The 24368-nt window shown below is 43.6% G+C and overlaps 1 protein-coding gene across 1 annotated transcript in view; it reads left to right on the top strand.

Annotated features, from left to right (window-relative positions):
- SHB (SH2 domain containing adaptor protein B) overlaps nt 1-24368 on the top strand; it is a 266790-nt gene that overhangs the window by 75733 nt on the left and 166689 nt on the right. Inside the window, exon 2 of the mRNA XM_075316131.1 lies at nt 4824-4944. Coding sequence (XP_075172246.1) covers nt 4824-4944 — 121 coding nt within the window. The remainder of the gene's footprint in view (nt 1-4823; nt 4945-24368) is intronic.

Raw genomic sequence — 24368 nt, 5'->3', positions numbered from 1 at the left:
CTGGCTCCTGCAGGCTAGGCCACCGTATGCCTCCTAGCCACGGTACCAGGGCTCTGACCGCGGCACCTGTCAGTCAGTCAGTCAGTCAGTCAGTCACAGGCCTGTACTACAGGCCTGACCTCCTCCACTGTACTCTCAAACTGAACTCTACTACTCAACTGCCTTGAACTGTCTGTTTCCTGCCTCAGGCCCTCTGAACTCCTCGGTGGGCGTGGCCAACCGCCTGGCTCCGCCCCCTGGTGTGTCCATTAAGCGCTGAGGGAGGTGACTAGGGTTTAATGTGGTTGGCTGGTGTTACCTTATGTGGGACTGGTGTTTTGCGGGGCGCTATCTGTGACTACCTGGCTAGTCCAGGGCATCACACTAGCCCTATTGAATTAGATGATTTGTGGTGGAACAAATCTGATGCTAACGGCCTATTAGGGCACAGTCAGCCGGTTGGATCGCCCTACCCAAGTGTGACGTCTTTGTGTATCCCTTTGCAGCCTGCTTTGCACTGCTTGAGTCAGTGGAGCCACTGCACAACCATTATTATTATTATTATTATTATTATTATTATTTATTATTATTGCGCCATCAATTCCATGGCGCTTTACATGTGAAAGGGGTATACATAATTTGGACAAGCACAATAATCATACACAATACAAGGCACAGACTGGTACAGGAGGATAGAGGTCCCTGCCCATGAGGGCTCACAGTCTACAAGGGATAGGTGAGGATACAGTAGGTCAGGGTAGAGCTGGTTGTGCGGCGCTGTGTCAGACTGAGGGTTATGGCAGGTTGTAGGCTTGACCATCTGACTGCACCCTATCAAAGTCCACAATAATCACATTATTCAAAAGGGCCAAATTAATAAAATAATTTTCTTTGAGATGAGCATTTGTAAAGTCCAAGATAACTATTTTGGTTGCTGATATAATTAAACTAGTTTAGAATTATTAGTTTCCTTTTCACATTGAATTTGGTTATAAAAGGTAATCTGTCAACAAGGTAAATTTCTAGTTTTTGTTCTTATTTTAGCTCCAGTGGTCTGCTTTTTTTATTTCCCCCCCCCATCCTTTTATTTGTACCTTTTTAAATCCACCATGGATTTCCAGAGATATGGGTTTTTTTATTTAGTGCTATTTTCTATGCTTTTTACCAAGTAGTTGTGGCTTACAGGATTCCCTGCGGCCGTGTCCTTTAGGATTCCCTGCGGCCGGGTCCTTTTAGGATTCCCTGCGGCCGGGTCCTTTTAGGATTCCCTGCGGCCGGGTCCTTTTAGGATTCCCTGCGGCCGGGTCCTTTTAGGATTCCCTGCGGCCGGGTCCTTTTAGGATTCCCTGCGGCCGGGTCCTTTTAGGATTCCCTGCGGCCGGGTCCTTTTAGGATTCCCTGCGGCCGGGTCCTTTTAGGATTCCCTGCGGCCGGGTCCTTTTAGGATTCCCTGCGGCCGGGTCCTTTTAGGATTCCCTGCGGCCGGGTCCTTTTAGGATTCCCTGCGGCCGGGTCCTTTTAGGATTCCCTGCGGCCGGGTCCTTTTAGGATTCCCTGCGGCCGGGTCCTTTACCCTGTGAGCCACACTCCTTTGGTGAAGAGTATAAAATTAGCACTAAATAAAAAGGCCCATATCTTTGTGGCCATACTGGCAATTTCAATTTCGGTTTCTCCTGAATAAGAGTAAAATCTGTTAACTTTTGGCCTCCTTAAAGGGGTTGTCTGATCTAAATCCACAAGTGTGTAGTCACTGTTACTGCAGAATTATGAATCCTCACATAGCACACTGCGCTGCGAGGATTGGCCAGGATCTGAGCCGGGAACGCCGGTCACGTGGCCGCGAGTATGTAAGTTTCTGTTCAGGCGAATTGGTGTCTCTTTGGGGAAAATAAACATTTAAAAGGCAATTCATGGGTCATTGGACCTAACAAAGGACTGTTTCCTCAGGTACTTCTCTGCACTCTGAGCCCATAGAAGACACAAGAGCCTTTATTTACCCTGTGATCTAATATCTCACTTTTTTTTTACTTGTCTTTTGTGTGGTTTTTATTAGCTGAGCAAAGACTCTAAAACCAGGCAAACAAGGCTGGAGGAAAGTTTCCTAGCTGTCATCTTGGCTTACTAAGGAGCACAAAAGGTGACATTTTGTTGCTATTCTGGGCTCTAAAGTAATGGTGCTAAGTGCCAAAGAGCAGCTATCATGTGCAAATAAGGATATTGCACGCACGCTTTGAAGTTTACAGTTCTGATGGTAATGAACACTGTCTGAGGATGTGGTTTTATCCCTTTGCACCCAATTTCATCCGTATTTGTAAGCCAAAAACCAGAGCTGGCTCCAACTTCTAGTACAATGTGTAGTGCTAGGACTAGTGGGCTCTTCTGTAGACTCCCCCCCCCTACAAGAAGCCGAAGGCTAACACACTGCAATTACCAATAATAATACCGCTGTTATTAACTTTAAGGGTCTCTGCTCATGAATAGATGCTGCTTATATATGTTATTAAAGTATAGTCCAACTTTGCAGTTTAATATGATTTTTATTAAAAATATATTGACGAAATACTCGTCACTAAATATGACTCCACCATAGAGGTATGTTTTAGTGTATTATTGGCAGGCAAGACCCCCCTCTCCACCAGATTAATAACATGGAAAAGATGTTTTTGTGCCCCACATTTTGATATGTATTCTGAAACGTAATATTCTCAAAGTCAAAACGCATAGCTCAAAACTGAAAAGCCTCTCGATAAGGAATGATCTGTTCAAGGTTTATCATGCAACACTGGTAAAGTTAAAGGTTTTCCAAGACTTCAGTGTTATTACATTTTGGGGGTCTGATACTAACATCCCCACTAATTGGCAGATTGAGTAAGAAACTGCTTGGGGAAGGCCACGTCCTTCACTACATAGTATGGATAGCGGCGTAAGGCTAAGTTCACATAGGGCATCTTTTACTGCGTTTTTGGTACATTTTTAAGGTCCGAAAGATGTACCTAAATGCATGTGTTTCCTTGCCCCAGCAAAGTCTATGAGATTTCTATTTCTATAGTCTATACAGTCCATGTTTTTCTGGCTGCATCTTGGCTGCGTTTTTGAAGATGCAGCATGTCAGTTCTTTTTGCGTTTTTGAGCCCTTCCAGTCAGCGTTTCCCAACAAACCTGTTCATCCCTCTGCTCCGCTTTTCCTTCACTATACCAGGCTGCCCACTGATCATACTATCTTACTATAAGCGCAATGTGAAAGGTTGTTTTTTATTGTTAACTGGTCATCGTCGATGACTCATCGACCAAATGATTTTGAAGTAATCCACTGAATAACGTCTTTGTTAATTTATAATGAGGACTTCTTCTTTCTTACAGAAATTAACCAAAAAATAGTGCACTAATTTGGGCGTGAGGCAAATGATGAGAAAGTGAATGTCTAGCTAAGTGCTCCAGTATGAGAGTTGGGCTAATGCCTTTAGGAAGCATTTGCAGAAATGAGCTAAGAGCTTTTTTTTTTCTTTTTGTATGTGAATGATAGTAATACGTTAATAAACTGTAGGTAAAATGACTTCCTTGAATTCCTACCAGTTATGCGTGGGTGTGTATTGTTTGCTGAGCATGACGAATATTTGTCTAATTAAGTAGGAAGAGACTGATTGTTATGGACCCTGCATAGACATCATATGAAACCTTTGTGTTCTGTTTGTGTCTTTCTAATAAACCATGTCTCATCTCTCTCACAGGGCATTTTTTTATTTATTTTTTTAATCTTTTATATGTTGTATAATTGTGCAAAGGGAAGATGACAGCTTCTTGTCTAGGGCCATCTAGAGGTGGCGATGGGTGTCACTATTCAGGCTGTTTTCGTCCTTCACTAGGAGGGCCACTGACATAAGAAGCCATACACCAGCTCACTCTCTTCAGAAAACGTGGACCCCAGGGTGACTCCTTGTGGATGATCCTTTAGGCCCCCTGCACACGTTGAGTATTTGGTCAGTATTTTACCTCAGTATTTTTAAGCCAAAACCAGGGGTGGTGCCAGTGTGTCTATTTATACTTTTCCTCTGATTGTCCCACTCCTGGTTTTGGCCTACAGACACGGAGGTAAAAACTCACAAAACCAGGAGTGGGTAATAAATACAGAAGTGGTGCCCATGTTTCTATTATACTTTTCCTCTGATTGTCCCACTCCTGGTTTTGGCCTACAGACACTGAGGTAAAAACTCACAAAACCAGGAGTGGGTAATAAATACAGAAGTGGTGCCGTGTTTCTATTATACTTTTCCCCTGATTGTCCCACTCCTGGTTTTGGCTTACATATACTGAGGTAAAAACTCACAAAACCAGGAGTGGGTAATAAATACAGAAGTGGTGCCCATGTTTCTATTATACTTTCCTCTGATTGTCCTACTCCTGGTTTTGGCCTACAGATACTGAGGTGAAAAACTCTCCAAGTATTCAACGTGTGCACGTGGCCTTGACGTTGCTATGCTGGATATGGTGACTAGGTTTGTGTAATGCCTACCCCAGTGGTTTGAAGTGGCTGCAGACATCCATGGATTGGTTGTGAGGCCCTCTCTTTTATTCATGAGCGAAGTTGATGCTTTTCCTAGCTGAATCCTTGTTTTACCATCTATAGTGGACCGTAATTATTTCCTATGGGTGTTTGGCCACTAGTATATTCAGATTTTATCCAGTGTGGCTTACTTCAGCTTTTTGCTATCCCTCATTATTGTTTTTATATTTTTTTATGTCTGCACATTTTCCTCTTTACCACTTCTTTTGTTGTCAGTCCACTTCAAAGAGGAGAGATTGGAGACTTTTTGTAATAGGTGTCATTTTCTCACCTCTTCTTCCAGGTTGTAATCGCAGATGACTACTCTGATCCCTTCGATGCCAAGAATGGACAGAAGAACAAAGGGGTGATAACTGAGAATAATGGCTACATGGAACCTTATGAAGCCCAGAGATTGATGACTGGTAAGAGGAAGGCTAGAGGCCAATGTGGTCACTGACTATTGCCGTCATGACCTTTATTGGTTATAGTTTGTTGTATACCTTGTTACGAATCTGACATTTACTTAGTGCTTCTGTATTGTGATTTTCTGAGGTCAAGCTTCATTCACAGGAGTTTAATTTTAACTCAAAATGTAGTCAAGTAAAAAGTTTGTTCTTTGTTTTAGAACTATTTCTGGAAGAGCAGGCATCATTGAGAACAGTGTGGATTGGGTTTTCATGCAGTACGAGAGTAGGGACAAGAAGGCACGGTTCTCTACGAACTTACTGAGCTGGTGTTAATCAGTCATCATAGCGGAGAAAATAACAGATGGCTACGTTATTACTCATTAACCTGCTAGAAGTAGCCAAACTTGTGTGTCCGAATGTTTGTACTTGAATTAACAACAACTAACTACGAATTGATCATGTTTGATGCTAGTTTTTATTCGGTTCATCCAGTCTTTAGTGTATAGCTTCATTCAGGTAGACAAATATCGCCAGGATTGCCAATGAATGTAACTCCACAATAGGTCCACGGTTCTTCTAAACTGAATTTAAAGGGGTTGTCCAGGGTTTTTGTTATAATAGGTCATCAATATCCGATCTATGGCAAATGGGCTGTTTGCAGTTCTGTCTCTGCTGCTGTAGCTCCGCTTCCTTTTTTATGAGACCTAGTGGCTGTTCTCAAGTACTGCATCTCAGCTCCTATCAGTGTATGGTGCTACCGTGCCCCGGCTCTGCACAGTTTACTTCTAGTGGTTGTAGCTCCATGTATTGGCTGACCGGTATGAATATGAGGTGTGAGACGATCGTCAATATATCTACGCTGGATAACCCGTTTTAATGCACTATATGGATAGGTATAAAAGGTTGTGGTTGCAGATTTTACATCCCAAATACAGACTATTAAACATGAGTACAATAAACATGTTTTGACCATTCAAAGGCTTAATTCCATGTCTATAGAGTCTTGGCATTGACCATTTTAAGAGCTTATTTGGTATTGCTCAAGTGCTTTTAAAGGGCATTGTACTATTTTAATCACTAGTACGGGGGTTTACAGTTTCTGTTCCTTCTCAGAACCTTGTTGAGAAGAAGTTTTTAACTAGTATGGCAGGTGTAATTTTGGGGAAACATGTTAGATGACTGCAGCCAGGACCAGAAAAACAAATTTCTACTCCTAAGAGCAATGATGTATCATAAAAGTCAGAGGAATAGATGCATCTTTTTTTTTTATTATTTGTTTTTAACCAGTTTAATGTATGGCATGTACATGCTGTATGGAACCATTATGTATCTGTACATTTATTTATTTTTTTTTATTTATTTTTTTTTTTATTTTTTTATGCAGTTAGAACAAACTAGAGTTGGCTTGCATCATTGTTAATTTTGTTTTTTTTCGATCCACTTCTAGCAGATCAATGACGCTAAATAAGCACATTAAAGAATTGCCACAGCACTTTACAGACCTTATCACTGTCCTCATTGGGGCTCACAATTAGTAATGGGCGAACTCACAGGTATCTGGAAACAACGGGTTCAACAGGATTTAAAAAAAAAAAAAAAAAAAGCCCGGTTCAGGACCGGAAGTAATCCTGGATATCTGTCCAGATGTTAATCCCCATGTAAGTCTATGGGGACCCGAACCATGCACTTTAAAGTGATGGTAGAAAGAGCTAGGAGAATTAGAGCAAGCACATTACTTAAAAGTCTCTGCGCAGCTGTAACAATACTTCCAGGGCCACTCATTATCCCTCATGCATATGCACTGCTTCCCCCTCCCACCGGCAGTCCCGGCGTCTGTGATTGGTTGCAGTCAGACTGCACCCCCACCCTCTGTGACAGCGTGTCTGACTGCTTGGAATCACACATGCTGTGTGTGTCCCTATAGTGGGGTGCCTCCTATATTGATACACAGCCAAGATAATCACGTGGCTGGGGGCTGCAGCCTGTAGCCGTATGTTTTATCTGTACTGAGTATCACAATATGGGGGAACCCTACACCAATTTTTATTCATTTTTACATAACTATGCATACACAAAGTGTGTGTGATTCCAAGCAGTCAGACACTCTGTCTGCAACCAGTTACAGATGCTGGGTCTGCTGGTGGGTGGGAGAAGCAGTGCATTTGCAAGAGGGCAATGAGTGACCCCGGAAGTAGTATTCTAGACACGCACAGACTGGTAAGTATAACACTCCTGCTTTATTCCTTTTTTTTTTTTTTTGTTTATTTGGATAGTTGCCAGGAGTTTGCGGTGGCCCGGGGTCGGCACATGGATACTAGGTATACTGCAGAGATCCGGACTTTTACAGTCAGAGTTCGCTCATCTCCTCATCATCAGTCACAATCTAAATTCCCGATCCGTATGTCTTTGTATGCTCTCCACGTGTTTGCATGGATTTCCTTCAGTTTCCTCTCATTCTCCAAACACCTTGCAGATGTACTTGATTTGATTTAAATGCGGGACCCCAACGCTGCAAAGCGACAGGGCTAACCACTGAGCCACTGTGCTGCCCATTGTACAGGGCTAACCACTGAGCCACTGTGCTGCCCATTGTACAGTGCTAACCACTGAGCCACTGTGCTGCCCATTGTACAGTGCTAACCACTGAGCCACTGTGCTGCCCATTGTACAGGGCTAATCACTGAGCCACTGTGCTGCCCATTGTACAGTGCTAACCACTGAGCCACTGTGCTGCCCATTGTACAGTGCTAACCACTGAGCCACTGCAACCCCAGATTGCTAATGTGATTACATTGAAGAATCTCCCTCAGTATAGATTGATTGCTAAAAAATCTAATTCTATAGGACACCAAACGTCAGCTAACAAAGTAGCAAATTGAGAATATACTTTCCTTCAATTAACATGAACAGTAGCAGGAGATGAGAGATGTCAAATTTCAAGGCCGTATTGTGGATTTAGGTTTGACAAGGCCATTCATTTCAGTGTAAGCAGCAGGTTCTGTCACTATGGATTGCCATAAATTAACGTTCCAGTCTAATTCAGACCTTCCAGATTGTGTTTTGTCCTTGGCCCGAACAAACTGACAGACAGATCCTTTGGCTGTTGTGTGCGGCATAAAGACCAACTTGGCAGCTTGTTTATCCCTGGAAATACAAGGCTGGCTACATATAGTAGAGTGCACTCAACATTGCTCTATTAACTCTTGTTAGCCACATTCTGGTTTTTTTTTGTACATTATTTATTCATTTATTCCCAAATTATAGCGCTTTTTTTTTACATTTGTGTCCTCCTTTTCTTTCAAATCTTTTGTAAAATGTAGAGAAATGCAAATGATAAGGATCAATTTAACAGCGGATTCTAGGCACTAAAGTTGTCTTTTCTGAATAGCCAGCTACTTGTAGGGAGTCTGGAGATACTGACCCATAGCAGTTGATTCCTGTTGTGGCACTTATTTTAACCACTTTACAATCGCTGCCTTTTAGCAGTCTAATGGATGTGCGACTTTCTGTCAGTGATTATTCACCCCGTAACCGTGATCTTGGGGCTCCCAATGCCCTACAGCACTCCATTACCTCGGCTACCTCATTGCTAGCAGAGGGAATTGAGCACATTAAGTGTTTTGCAATGGCTTCATTACATGTCACGGTCTATAGTAGTCGTTGCTTGTAAGGCCCCTTTCACATTGCGTTTTAATTTCCGCTCACAGGTCCCGTCGGAGTATCCGTCCGGACCGCCCCTTCCCCACTCTGCAAAGCGTGTTCCGGACGCATGCGCCCGACAGGGCCTTTCACTGCTATGGAGCGCACTGCGTTAGCGTGTGCTCTGTTTTGTGCCATTTTCTGCACATATACGTTTCTGCAGACGGACACCCGAACGTAGTCCACCTACATTCGGGTGTCCGTGTGCAGAAAATGGGACAAAATAGAGCACACGCTAACGCAGTGCGCTCCATAGCAGTGAATGGCCCTGTCGGGTGCATGCGTCCAGAACACGCTTTGCAGAGTGGGGGAGGAGGGGCGGTTCAGACGGATGCTCCGATGGGACCTGTGAGCGGAAGGTAAAACGCAACGTGAAAGGGGCCTAAGGGTTGTGACAGAGGAAGATTGCTCCTTCTGTCACAACATTGGTTTTCCACAGTGTGGAGCTGATATTTGTTTTCTGGTACACTGCAGGCCACAGTGTTTTAGCAAAGCCTAAGGCCATGTGCATGCACTCAGTATTTGGTCAGCATTATACTGATTATACAGCATTAAGCCAAAATTAGAAGTGGAATGGTCAGAGGAAAGAATAATAGAAACACGAGCACCACTTCTGTATTTTCTACACACTCCCGGTTTTGGCTTACTGAGGTAAGAAACTTACCAAATACTCAGTGTGTGTACGTGGCCTTACAAATACTGAGGTAAAAAACTCAACAAACAATGTGTTCACGTGGCATAATAGATCTGTTAGGCAGCCGGCGGTCCATGTGACAGGAACAGGCAAAATGTTCTGCAGTACATAAGTAGTGTAGGGTATACATGCCGGCTATTCTTAGCGTCCGTCCTCAAAGCCCTCCAAAAGGGCATGTTTTCAGGATTTCTTTAGTATTACACAGGTAATGGCATTATTACCAAGGCATTACAAATGGTCAAAGGTTCACTATAGGATACTCATAAATTGTGGCCTGTAGGAGGGGGGGGCCCTGAGGACTGGAGTTGCAAATACTTGATCAAGCAGATCAGCGTTTCTCATGTTCAAGTCCCCCCCCAGGGGTAGTTATAAATAAATTATTGTATAAAAAAATAAAATACTAATTTTAAAATATTTATAATTTATTAAAGCAAGAAAAAATATTAAATCCATTCTTATTTTCATATAAAAAAGCAACAAAAAAAGAGGAATAAATATCATTACTTACAGCATAGATGGTACTGCAGCTGTACGTTACCTAGGCCAAAAACTACTACTCCAGCAGGATACAGCTAAACCCCCACTAAGTGGAGGCATCACAGGTGCAGGAGGAGCAAATCACACACTTCCAAAATGCAAGCTATAAGTGTGCAGTTTTACCATCTAGCAATCGCCCCCCTTCATCTTTTGGAAGCGTGTGTGTGTGATTTGCTCCTCCTGCACCTGTGATGCCTCCACCTAGTGGGGGGCTTAGCTGTATCCTGCTGGAGTAGTAGTTTTTGGCCTAGGTAACGTACAGCTGCAGTCCCATCTTTGCTGTAAGTAACCATTCGTATTTTCAGAATAAAATGTAATTTAATCTAATAAAAGCTAATATTCCCCAAAAATTATTCATACCGTAAAAAAAAAAATGGTAGATCAAAATTACCGTTTTGTTCATTCTGCCTCAGATAAAATGCAATAAATGATCAAAAAGACTAAAATAGTATCAATAAAAAAATACAGGTCATTATGCAAATTAAACAAGCCCTCCTGAAGGCTAAAATAAGCTCTCATTTTAGCTACGCTGACAGAAAAATGTTAAACTTCCTCAGGGGGGTTTGATGCGAGAATGGATGAATGGATTCTCGCATTAAACCCCCTCTGAAGAAGTCATATAAGCAACGAAACGCAAGTCGGGGAAAAGGCATATGGCTCTAATAGACCCGGCATAAGGTGATTACCATCTTGGCCATTTTGCTGTACTACATGGTTTTAGTTGTTTGACTGATACCAGGGCTATTTAGCCTAGCAGCACTAAACTACCATGCTGACATTTCATTAACCCCAGTTATCGTGGCGTGCACTCATCTATTGATCATACACTGTATGAATAATTATAATTTGAGTTTACATGCATTCTTTGGAACAGTAATCTATTGTCATCATTGTTTATTTGTATCAGGCTGTTTATATCTAGCTTATCATTCAGCTATTTATTATCTCCAGTGCTCCTATACTTACTAACTTTTTCTGTTTTGCCTTTTGAGAAACCCTGTCCTTTTAAGCACCTTGATCCTAGTTACTATAAGAGAGAATTATGTTAATTTTCATAAATAAAATATATGTTTTACATTGATCATTTTGCGTGTGATAGTGTTTTTGATTCTCATGCATGGCTTCTTGCCTTTTGTTATTTCGTGGGAGTTTTTTTTAATATTGATCATATTGATGATACCCAATTCAGGGATCTTCTGATTGTTTATAAACTTGGTGTTGCCATAATTATTCTGTATTTATGTAGCAAAAAAAAATTTAAATTGTCAGAAAAAATAATTTTTTTTTTTTCTGCTTGACATAGTTAATAATAGTTGGACATTAGGTTGTATGTACCCCAGAAATAGACTTGTTTTTGCATAAAACAAGCCGTACAGCCACAGCCATGAAAAATTGTTATGGCTCCTAAAATGTGGCAATGAAATACTGGAAAATAAAAATGTGGATGTTAAGGCCTTATTGAGCCTGGTCCTTTTTTATTTTTAATAAACTTTTTTTCTTTGCCATTTTTATTTATTTTTATTTTAGGTTTCCATAAGGTCTAACGCCCTGACACATAAATGTTGGCCAAAACGCTGAATGCTTCAAACCGATCTCTCGGGCTCTATTCACACTGATCTTACTAGCAGGCTGTTGTGGCATTAGCCATTTTGGCCGACGTGTTGGTTGGCTGAATGTAGTAGTTCATGTTTCCGTTCATATCTATTTTGTTTTTATCCCTTATTTTGTTTTTTATTGCGGCCCATGCCCGATATTGATTGGCATTCATGTATCAAAGTTACTCAAGGAAGTCTATAGATCCATGAAAATCAGACAACAGACGGATGGCATCAGTGTGCTATTTGTGATTTAACATTGTAATGTAAGGGGTCCTTCTCACATAGCGAGATCGCTGCTGAATCACAGGTTTTGTGACGTACCAGTGACCTCATCAGCGATCTCGCTGTGTGTGACACTAAGAAGCGATCTGGCCCCTGCTGTGAGATTGCCACTCGTTACACACTGCTCTGGTTCATTTTTTGCTCTTTGCTCTCCCGCTGTGAAGCACACATCACTGTGTTTGACAGCGAGAGAGCAATGATCTGAATGTGCTGGGAGCAGGGAGTCTGCTTCTGCGGACGCTGGTAACCAAGGTACACATTGGGGGTAACCAAGCAAAGGCTTTGCTTGGTTACCCGATATTTACCTTGGTTACCAGCGCCCGCAGCTGCTAGAAGCCGGCTGCCTGCTCCCTGCACACGTAGCCAAGGTACACATCGGGTAACTAAGCGAAGCGCTTTGCTTAGTAACCCGATGTGTACTATGGTTACCAAGCACAGCGTCGTTATGCGGGTCATTGGTGGCTGATCTCTGATCGCTGTGGAGATCTGCCTGATTGACAGCTCACCAGCGACCATGTAGCGACGCTCCAGCGATCCCTGCCAGGTAAGATCTCTGGTGGGATCACTGGAGCGTCGCTAAGTGTGATGGTAACCCTAAGTTAAAATTACTTATGTTAAAAATCATCTAAAGTTTCAGGAAACTGAGACTGTTTTTTTGCATTCGTGAAAAATCACACGTCCAAGGCCTTGGAGAACAAAAACATCGACCGTACGAAATCTGACATGACAGATCCTTCTGCCCCAATTCGCCTGTCGGGGTGCTTGAATTTATATTAAATAGTGATGAGCGAGCACTACCATGCTCTGAACTAATAACGAGTAGTTGGATGGGCGCAACTCATGTACCCAAGTATAATGGTAAGCCCAAGCATTTTTCTAGAAAAATGCTGACGTTCTCCATTGACTTCAATTATACTCTGTACTTGAGTCCAACCCATCCGAGTGTCCGACTGGTCTTTAAGAGTACCATAAGACTATGTGCGCACGTGGCATCTTTGTGCTGACCACAAAGATGCACGTTTTTTTACCCCCAAAAAACGCACCCACAGCAAAAACTCTACATCTGAAGCGCACAGCGAGTGCTTTAGGACATGACTGCCCACTGTGAGCTCAACGCAGCAACTCAAGTAAGCCGCACGGTTACGTCACTCAGGTTACCCGAAGCCACAGCTGGCTTCCTCCACCTGTGACAGCAAATCACCCGAGTGACTGAAGTGAGCTGCGTAAACAGTGGTGATGTCACTCGGGTGATTTGCTGTCACAGGTGGAGGACTCAACAGTCACAGCAGTTGGACCAAAATCCGGTGCAAAGAGGTAGGAGCAAGCACTTCATACTCACAGATCACCGGTGCGGCTGTCTCACTGCTCCTGCTGTCTCTCATTCTTCTTCCTGCGCTGCTCATTAGGCTCATACATATTCACTGCTTCTCCCGCCCACTGGTGTCTGTGATTGGAAGCCTCAGACACGCTGTCACTCAGGCTGGGGGCTTGTCTGACTGCAACCAATCACAGCCGCCGGTGGGCGGGAGAAGCAGTGAATATGAATGAGCCTAATGAGCGGCCCGGTAAGAAGATAGAGAGGCAGTAGGACAGCCACACAGGTGATTGGTAAGTATGAAGTATTTGCTACTACCTCGTTGCGCCACATTCTGGTCCCCAGCATCTGGCAGATACCAGGGATCAATCCTCCACCAATCCCGAGCCAGCGGGGAATTTATCTGCCAGTCCTCTGAAACGCAGGGACAAAACGCAAAAAATTGACATGCCTCATCTTTGTGTTCACCACAAAGATGCAGCCAAAATAAATTTGCAACGTGCTCACAGCAAAAATGAAATCTCAGACTTTGCTGGGGAAGGACAAAACTACACCTGAAAAAACGTGGAAAAAAACGCAGCATGCGCACAAGGCCCTAATGGTAGTGCTCGTGCATCACTATTACTAACAAAACTGTGAGTTGAATACATCAGTATTTGCAGATTTGGATGATGTTAAGGCCTAGTCACACACAACGACTTACCAGCGATCCCGAAAACGATGCGACCTGATAGGGATCGCTGGTAAGTCGTGGGAGGTCGCTGGTGAGATGTCACACAGTCAGACCTTACCAACGATGCAGGAACGATACAGGTCGCAGTAGCGACCTGTATAACGATCTCAGCAGTCACTGTGACCCTGTCACACAATGTCACACAGCGATGGGTCCTGCCCAGCAGGACATCGCCTTTGAAGAAAATGGCCTGGACCATTCTGCAATGACTAGCGATCTCACAGCAGGGGCCTGATCGCTGGTAAGTGTCACACACAACGAGATCGCTAACGGGATCGCTACTGCGTCACAGAAACCGTGACTCAGCTGCGATCTCGCTAGCGATCTCGTTATGTGTGACGGTACCTTTCGTCTAATGTTTACCAGGGCCAAACTCGCATGTAGATTTGGAGATCTAGTCTCTTCCTTGTATCATCCCTGATTGTATTTTTTATTTTTTTCCCTTCAAAAATGGGAATGCTTCCCATTAAGAGGAAAAAGAGAAATGATTAAATGTCTCTGAATGTTTCCCTTTAGTTTTCATGAATCTCCTGCAGATTTGAAAACTTACAGGTTATACAGCCTTTACCGCTAAGTGATGATGCCAGTAAGTGCACCATGTGTCTAATGAGAGCATGGCTGGCAGCGGTCAATATGTACCAGTACAGCATGTCATTCCTGGCAGCCTGTATATATGGGGATATATAATAAATATATATTTTGGACCCCTCTGACACCCATTTTGACTGGGTTTTTATTTCCTCCTGGCTTATATGGAACAAGGAATTAATTCTCACCCATATTTATTGGATAATGAGTCTACAATAAATAGCAGTTTCTAATAAAAATGTTAAAGGTCATTATACATGCCTTCAATAATACTCTAGGAATACTGTGGGAAAGCATCAGGCATAGGTCTTCTGGGAAGAACAATACATGCCAGTGTTTAATTACATTGCAATGCAATGGACTAATGTTACCTTGGAAAACATGATTGTAATGTATGAAACATCTGGAGTTTGTGGTGAGTCGTAAATGTGCTTTAATGCTATTAGTCATGTGGCAGAATATTTGGAAAATTGGAGGAAATCGTAAGTAACCATGAACGGTTTACATTCTGTATGGCTTTGTAATGGGATTCGTGAGAGAGATGGTCTGGTCCAGGATGGAGGTGTGATCTCGTGGCCTGATTCTTGGTGTTCTCTGTAGTGTCTGGTGAGACAGTCACACGGAGGTAAACTTATTATTATCCTCTACTATGGCTTCAACCATAGCGGTGACAGAGCAAGGCGCTTACATCACCCCAGTCAGCGTTCTTCAGACCAGCACTCCTCGTCACTGAGTTCTCCCTCAGGGAACACTACAGTCTTGTTCCATGCCTGAGATGTTTGTGATAAACGGCTTCCTCTTATTCAGATGAACGGTATTTGCTTCAGTTCTTCTGGATGGGAACTTACTGTGAAGAGGTAATAAAAAAAAAAATATATAGAAAGGGCAGGAATTTCCTGTGCATTGCTCCAATGCTGGCGCAATCAGGTGGCCCACCCAGTACAAGTATGAGACTGGACAGCCCGCTATATGACAATACCACATGAATGAACTGTGTGAGTCAGCAGAGCCAAGAAACATAAGGTGGATTTGTCAGATTGGTCACTAATCATAATAATAATATTGGTGCGATTGTGACACAGATACACGTACATGCACGCCCGTGTGCATATGTAATGTCATTGCATCACAAACTTCCCATCTGATCTGTAAGGCTAAGCTCACATGCCCACAAACCTGCTGCCATTACACATCTAATGGATGAAATTTAAGGAAATAATCTGCCTGCAATTTTAGACATTGTTGGTTATTTTTTTGAGGATCAGTTAAATTGCAGAAATAAGATTCTGACGTGCGAGAATCATGTACGTATTCTATCAATGATTTTTATGTTTTGAACACTTCCCTATTAAAATCATTCCTCGGAGACATACTCGCACTCATCAGAGAGAGACACACTCGCGCGCACACGCATCAGGGAGAGACACACTCGCGCACACATACGTGTGTGTATGTGTGTTTGTTCCACCGCAGGGCTTCAATGCGTTGCACTGCAGGTCCTCACGTTCCATGGTATATTGTGAGTTCGTGATGCCATCCGTGGTGTGTGGTAAGATGGAGTACCACCGCTGCAGCTGGGAGTACCTGTTGGCAATGGAGTGGGCAGCCAGGTGTTTAACCCCTCCACGGGTAGGGGGATGCCCCGGGACTCGGTGGTGGTGACAGGAAGGTGTCGTTGGGCAGTAAGGGTCACTTGCGTACTCACTCAGTCCAATAACGCTGACACCGACAACTGTAGTAAGCCAAAGTTCTGGACACCGCTTCCACTGAGGGGGAGCACGTTTGGGTCCCGTTTCTGTTGGTGTTGCCTGTTGATCTGTGACCTCTTCCCGTGGCACCTTGTTTGTTTCTGGTTGGTCCCTGTAGCTTAAAACTAGTCGGTTCCCGCTCCCCAGTATGGCGAACTGAGGGAGTTTGCTCTCAGGGTTCACGCTTGGGATTTCTTGGACCTTATTTGTGGAAAGTCCTATCCCTCTCGTTGCGCTAGTACCCCGATTTTGGAGTGGGTGGAGAGCGGATCTTGAAGGCTCCGTTCTCGTCGGGCGAATTGTCAGGTTGCCTGAAGCTACTCCCTGACCTAAAGTCCACGTACCCCGTCATGCCCTGGTCCCAGCCCGGTGATGGTACAAGGCCGCCGGCTGTCCTCCACGCCAATGCCGTGCCCCTTGTCATGATCCCCTGCGACCGGGGGTCCAGTTCCTACCAGGCCCAGACCAACGTCTCCTACCTAGTAGTTCAAAGGAGCCCAGCTCCTGTCCTCCTCTCACTTTCACTGACTTACTGACTCCTGACACTCCTGACCTCCCTTTAACCAACCCCCCATCCCAAGTGGGTGACCCTAGTCCACTCAGGCCGTCCACTGGTGGGTGTGGTGCAGAGTGTTTCTAGGATTTTGATTAGCTGGTTTTGGCAACACCAATGGTTAGGGACCCGTAACCAAGGAGGAGGTGGATATTGGACAGAAGGGCAGGTTGCACAATACCCTGTGATGACCTGATAGGCCAGGGCGGCACACACGTGTACCTGGTGCTCCCTTTACATGGGGATTACAGGTGGCCTGTTTCTAAGATTGATGGTGGTCTGTCATCAGATTCCTACTGATCAACTCGTTTTTCACCTATATCGTGGATAACTAAGTAGATTAAATATAAATAAGAAATCCCACAGGCCGTCATGGGTCATTAAAACTTCAATCGTTGGGAGTAAAACTCGTATAATATTTTGGGTTCCCATTTGTGTGGCAGGTACAGTCGTGACACCTGTGTCACCACACCTATACATGTCACTGTACAGTATTGTAATCTGAACGACAAGCGCTGCCTGCTCTGAATTCACAGCATGTCCTCCAATAATTCATGCTAATTGTGTTCCTTTGAGGCTCTAACTTATTGTGTTACTGTTGACTCAAATGTAATTTACTGAAAGCAAGGTATTTATGGCATTCAGTGGCAAAACAGGAAGTTATTAAAACAATTGAATACAACTAGGAAATGATCGGCTTGAGACAAATGGCATGCAGAATGACAAATCACGTACATATTATATGAGCCGGGTGTGGAGGACGAGCAGGGAATGAAGGATGTATTAATTAAAGTGTATGCGAGGCAGAGGCCCAGCAATCCTTCTTCTTACCTGGTAAATTTACTGTCCTGCTTGTCAGGTTACCATGTGGGAAAAAAACATTGTGACTCATTGTAAGTGATGTGTTCTGGAAAATGTAAGTCTACGGCATTGTTCCTGTAGTAATCATCCTGGATTGGCTATGAAATGGCGTATCATCAACTTAGTTACACATGGGTGCAGCTAGCGGTCATCTAAAATATAGTACTAGAATATACGGCTATGTTCACATTGGTTTTTTTGAGGAGTTCAAAAACCATGCGGTTTCTCAACCGCTGAGGAAACTTGTTTTCAGGAGTTTTGGGAATTTTTCCTCATTTGTTTCCTTAAGCTTTTTTTGAAGAATTTTTTTTCGGAAGGTTTTTTTTTTTTTTTGTTTTTTTTTTTAATTTCCAGCCTTTCGATCGGACAGTGCCTTGCGAAGAAACTAACAAAAGGTTCTGAGTTTTCAAAACTGTTTTTGAGGAAGATTTTGGTGACCAAAAAAAACTCCAACAGAAAGGGTGCAAAATAAGGCTTCAGGAAAAACTCCTGCTTGAAAATGTCAGTAGGTACGCCGGCGTCTAAAATATTTGCCTATACCCTAATATGGTTGAAAAATTTTGGAGCTCGGTGATTTATAGCAAAATGCTTGGTGGGAAGAGAGTCTGTCTTCTTTGCAGGCCCATTTGAGGGTAGGAACTGTAGTTCTTGGCTGGGGGGCTTCTGCAGTGGGGCACAGAGTGTAAGATGCCCATGCCAGGGTATGTCCTGTCAGGCGTGTGAGAAGGACGTACAGTACTTACGGTAGCTCCTGCTTCATACTCTGAAGAATCGTGTGATACCCGCATAAAACCTTGCGAAATGTCCCGCAGTAGGAAAACAAGGGAAAAGGAGCAGCAACCTCGGGAAGATTCCCTCTCCCAAGCATGTGATACTCCTGCCCGGCATAAGGAAACAGATGGCGCTGCAAAGATGGAGAGATTTGCCAGAGTCTTTGCGACCCGTGTGCTGTCTATTGCTCAGGGAGAGGTGGTCTCGGTGTTGCCAAAAACAGAGCGGCACTCAGAGGAAGGTGCCTTAATGTATCCAGGCAAAATGGCGCCGGCACATAAGACATCTGCAAGCAACCCATCATCTCATAAGATGGGGGAATGACACAATAATGGAGGTTTGTGCAGATATGTTGATACCCATAGCCTCAACTGCAGAACCGACGAGATATATAAGCTGCTATAACCAAGTCTGATGAAACTCTGGCCACACTCACTGAACATATGGGGACAAGAAGACATTAGTCACCTAAAACCAGACCTCACCAGAGTTAGAAGAGAGAATCGGATATATAAAGGATCTGATGCCATAGATAACCAAAGACGTTAATAAGTGTATGCAGAATATCTCCTTGCTAATTGAAAAAGCAGATAACCTAGAAAATAGGCTACGCAGAAATAATCTGAGGCTACTGGGTGTGCCTGAAAAGTCAGAGGGCAAACATCCTGTGATTTTCCTTGAAAAATGGCTGATGAGTATTATGGGAATAGTGCTCTCTCCGTTCTTTACAATTGAAAGGGCTTAGGCTATGTGTGCACGTTGCGTAATTACATGCAGTTACGCTGCGCTTTGTAGCGCAGCGTAACTGCATGCGTCCTGCGCCCCCTGCATAATCTATGGAGATTGTGCAGGAGCCGTGCGCACGTGGCGTCTTAGAGCGCAGCGCTTCAGCTGCTGCCCGAAGCGCGCGTTCTAAGAAGTGACATGTCATTTCTTCCGTGCGCTTTGCCGGCAGCCCCTGCTCTGTCTGTGGCAGGAGCTGCATGCAGAGCGCACGTTCTCTGCCGGCACCATGCGCTTCAGAACGGAGCTTTTCAGCTGCGCACTGAAGCGCACCTTTTAGGTGCGGTGCAGAGCGCACACGTGCGCACATAGCCTTAGGGTACTTTCACACTTGCGTTCAGCGCAGTCCGTCACTATGGAGAATAGCACAGTCCCTTATCGCACTGCGCTATTCTCCATTGACTTCTATGGACAACGCACTCTAACGCAAGTGTCAGCGTTGCATCCGCTGTACATCGCAGCGTCGTTATTTTGACGCTGCATCGGGCGGAAGGAACGCACCATGTAACTTTTTTTGAGCAGCGCAATCCGTTGGATTTGACTGTGCATGCTTTTTTTTTTTAAAATCAAACTTTATTTTGTCTCTCGGTGGCCGAACGTTCAGCTGAGCGCCTGGCCGCCGGCTTGTGAGAGCGCTCAGCTGAACGCCCGCCGGCTATTGAGAGCGCTCAGCTGAGCGCCCGGCCGCCAGCATGTGATAGCGCTCAACTGAGCGACCGGCCGCCGGCTATTGAGAGCGCTCAGCTGAGCGCCCGCCCGCCAGCATGTGATAGCACTCAGCTGAGCGACCGGCCGCCGGCTATTGAGAGCGCTCAGCTGATTGTTCACAATAGTCTGCTGCCGGTAAAACTGTAAACAAGAAAAAAAAATAAATAAAAAAAAAAAAAGCTTTCCGTTGTTTTGTACAATCCGTAGCATCTGTTGTGCCACTATATGCAACGCATCCGTCACACAACGCAGTGCTACGGAAGCCGTCCAACGCAAGTGTGAAACTAGCCTTAGGGTATGTGCGCACATGTGCGTATTACATGCAGTTACGCTTCGTTCTGCACCGCAGCGTAACTGCATGCGTCCTGCGTCCCCTGCACAATCTATGGAGATTGTGCAGGGGCCGTACGCACGTGGCATATTAGAACGCAGTGATTCGGCTGCTTGCCGAATCGCTGCGTTCTAAGAAGTGACATGTCACTTCTTTCGTGCGGTTTGCATGCTGTCTATAGGGAGAGGCAGCATGCAGAGCGCACGAATCTGCCGGCACCATGCGCTTCAGAACGCGGCTTTTCAGCTGCGCTCTGAAGCGCACATTTTCGGTGCGGTGCAGAGTGCACACGTGCGCACATAGCCTTACAGAGTACCCACCAAGACTAATTTTCATGCAACTGCTGCATGTTGAGACATATATCCTGAGAGAGGCCAGGGACATGAAAGATCTCTATATACTGTAGATGGATACAAAATCTACATTTCCTTGGACTTTTCTGCTGAAATACAAAAATGTTGTTCAAAATTTACTAAAATCAAAAAAAGATTGAGACTCCTCCAAGTACCTTACTCCTTCCTATACACTGCCAAACTGCTTGTGACACCAACGAAATACGCCTACAAAGTGAAGTTCCCTAAAGGCTCACCTGCCTCCGTGATGATGATCAGTAAATATTTTAAATAATGTAAGGGAGAAATTTTATATCCCATAAGTTGTTGGTATCTATGTAATACTTTATACCATATTTGAAGCAGGCAGCAAGTTTGTTTTTTGGGGGGGTAGAGGGGCTCTTTGCTGTCTTTTGGAGCTTTCTTCTCTCTTTTGGGGCTGTTTGCTTATTTCAATGAAGTGTCCTGTTTGTACTCTTTAACCCTCTTAGCTGCCTGGACATTTTTTTTTTTTTTTTTTTTATATTGAAACACAACTAGGTCTTATCTTTGGGGTAAAGTTTTTAATTTAAGCATACTCCAAAAAAGCCCAAAATTCCTGCTAAGGCTTATTTTTGGGCAAACACTATTTGTTTTTAGCAAGAGTTCTTTCTGAAATCTGGCCAACACATCTTTGGTGCAACAGACCTCCGACTACCAAACTATTTTCTTGTTTTTCAACATCATACGCGTCTCTATCTAAAATAGACCTTGCTTTTGGAAATACACGCATATAAATGTTATGTTAAAACCATTGAATACTTGCCTAGAAGTATCTCAGACCACTCCACTTTAGGGTACAATTAGGCTTAGACTGGTTAGCCACTAGGGGAATATGACGGTTAAATCCATTTTGGATTCAAGTAATCGGAAGCTTCTAGCGGGAGCTGATACTCTAATATGTAACAATAAATGCGGGCTCGACCTCCATACTGACAGTCTGGGATGTCATGAAGGCGTACATCAGGTTGCTATATATATATATAGATATATAGATATATATTATATAATATATATATATATATATATATATATATATATATATATATATATATTATATATATATTTATTATATAATATGCCCAAAATTGGTAAAGGAAAGTCCAACTCAAGAGGGCACGCACAGATGGTAGTTGGTAGACTGGTTGGTCAATCAGAAGTCTCATTTATAATGGATCCATCGTTACAATTTAAAAGATGCTCAGAAGCGGTGGAAGACAACTTTTATATAAGCCATAGAGAACTGGTGAATGAGTGGCTCAGCCAGATGTCTAGCAATGGCTTGCTCCACCTTAAACCATAGAGAACCCATGAATGATTGGATCAGCCAGATGTCTAGCAATGGCTTGCTCCACCTTAAACCATAGAGAACCCATGAATGATTGGATCAGCCAGATGTCTAGCAATGGCTTGCTCCACCTTAAACCATAGAGAACCCATGAATGATTGGATCAGCCAGATGTCTAGCAGTGGCCTACTCTACCCTAAACCACAAAGAACTCCATGAATGATTTTTTCACTTAGAGAAGTTGTGAGACATGGCTGATAGCAATTTCCTGTATGATCACCTTAAGGGAGAACACATAGATGAAACTATGTCTCAGTGATGTAACATTGGGTAAATAAGATGACCACACTGTTCTGCGTTGACCCTACTCTATAGACATTTCTTCAAAACCTCTCTGCTTGTTCTTGACATTTCTAGGCCACATTGTGACATTGAGACACTTTTATATAGAATTTTCTCTGGCAAAAAAGTAGTGTTCGTGCCATAATGAGGTGAAAAGTCTTCCTAATCATGAGCACTTCTGAAATTCTGAAGTCTGTTACTAAATTACTGTTACTGTGACCGGAAGGGGCAGGGGCTCAGCCAACAAAGCTGATATCCGGAAGCAACATTATTTTTCTGTTGGCGAAGGCCCCTTCTGGTCACATGGGTTTGACATCAGCACAGGTCCTTCTAGTCAGAATGATTCTATAATAGAATTACCATAAATAACAGGGGGAGGATGAACAGACCGGGGGGGCGGGAATCACTATCAAACTCCATCCCAGCTATCAGCTGCTTCTGTCAATCAAGAAACTGTTCATTTTACAAGCTTTACTTGCTTGTGTTTCAAAACCTACACATCCGAGCTGACAACTCAAGGTATGTATGGAATCAGCCTGATAGTGCCAGTATAGCACTGGCTTTAGGTTATATAGGAAAATCCTGGTGATTGGTGCGCTTTAAGTGGTTGATGGATTATATTGCAGTCAGCTCATGTTTGTAGTAGATGACCTTTAGAGACTCAATAGGTTCTTTCTTTGGCATATCTTATATGCTATAATGAAGAGTATCCTAGCTAAGTGACTTGCGCTGAAGTTTGTGCTGCGGTATGAAGCCGGTCTTTACTTCTGACCTTCACTGTAATGGTTATCTTGCTGTGGCTGACAATGAAGCTTTTCTTCCCTGGTGCTGTGACAGCGTGTTTGCTTTCAGCGCTGGTGGGTGATTACATTGGAGCACCTGTACAGAGCAGACGATTGCAGATGAGTACATCCGTCCATCTAATAGTCATACACCACTAAAAAGCTCTTGTGGTAGTCTGCATACTTACACATGAATGAGCGGAGTAAAGATGACAGATCTAACGATCCTCTTTGAATATAGATCCCATCATAAATCATTGTAAGGATGTGTATCAGTTTTTGTCTCTGCTTCGCTGGTGCAGTATTATACTATAACGCATCCATTCATCCACTGATCAGGGGATTTTTTTTATTTTTTTGAAGGATCACAAAGCATAGTATTCAGACCTTTTGAAAAAAAAATTATTTTGCTTTCTATGATTGGGATTTTTTAAAGAGGCAAATTTTCTGTTAAAGGAACAATCTTTGGACATGATTACAGTATATGGGACCAAGTCCCATATGCAGTCCTTGGGACCAAGGACTCATGATACCACCATGAGTCCTTGGTCCCAAGTAGCGGCTCCAATTTCAGCTTTGGTTCCACAGAGTTTTCCATGGCAGAAGTAGTCAGTGCGCTAAATGAAGAGGGCTAACTATCTCATTTAAATGACTAGCACAGACCATTTTTCTGTTTTTATTCTTTTTTTTTTTTGCATCAACTGGAATTGAAAAGGTGCCATTACACCATTACACACGGTGTACCACTGCCCTGAGTGAACAAAACTTTGTTCAAAGAAAGCTGTTTGGGTTGAGGCGGCCGGAGGTAACCACCCAAGTCTGCTAATAACACGTCCATGAATTTACAACAAATACCTTTATCACAGGGGTGGACTTAACTAGAAGCCTCTTGGACAACCCTAGTTAGATCTTCATTTAGTAGCAAAGCAATGAAATTGCCCATATACTGTAACTCAAACACACAAATTTCAGCTCCAACTTATTTCTTATCACATTTATTGGACTTCTATAGCCAATTCACCAAGCAATTCTATGACTAGTGATGTATGCTAATGGTGTCATGGTTGTCTTCTAAGGGTATGTCCGCACGCTACTTTCTTGATTTGACAAAAAAAAAATGGACCCTCTGGCAGACTTTGACAACTGTAAACACTGCATTTGACAAAAATACGCATCCGTACAATGCATTTTGGATGCGTTTTTGACAGTACGGTCCAACGGCGATTCAGCTGTGCTACATTCCTGTCCTGTCACAGCAGCACCATAGAGCATGACTGGCCGCTGACAGCAGACAAAGACTGTGCCGCGCAATGAGAATGAACTCTGGTGAACATTTGACGTCCGTGCCACGACACAGGCAGTAGTGCGGGGCTCGCAGTTGTGATGTCAGAGGTTCACCCGAGTTCATTCTCATTGCTCCACTCTGTCTGTGTCATGTCCTGAGTTGCAGTCACA

This window comes from Anomaloglossus baeobatrachus, chromosome 1 (assembly GCF_048569485.1).
Source record: "Anomaloglossus baeobatrachus isolate aAnoBae1 chromosome 1, aAnoBae1.hap1, whole genome shotgun sequence".
Classification (NCBI taxonomy): domain Eukaryota; kingdom Metazoa; phylum Chordata; class Amphibia; order Anura; family Aromobatidae; genus Anomaloglossus; species Anomaloglossus baeobatrachus.
This window is presented reverse-complemented; position numbering and strand designations above follow the sequence as displayed.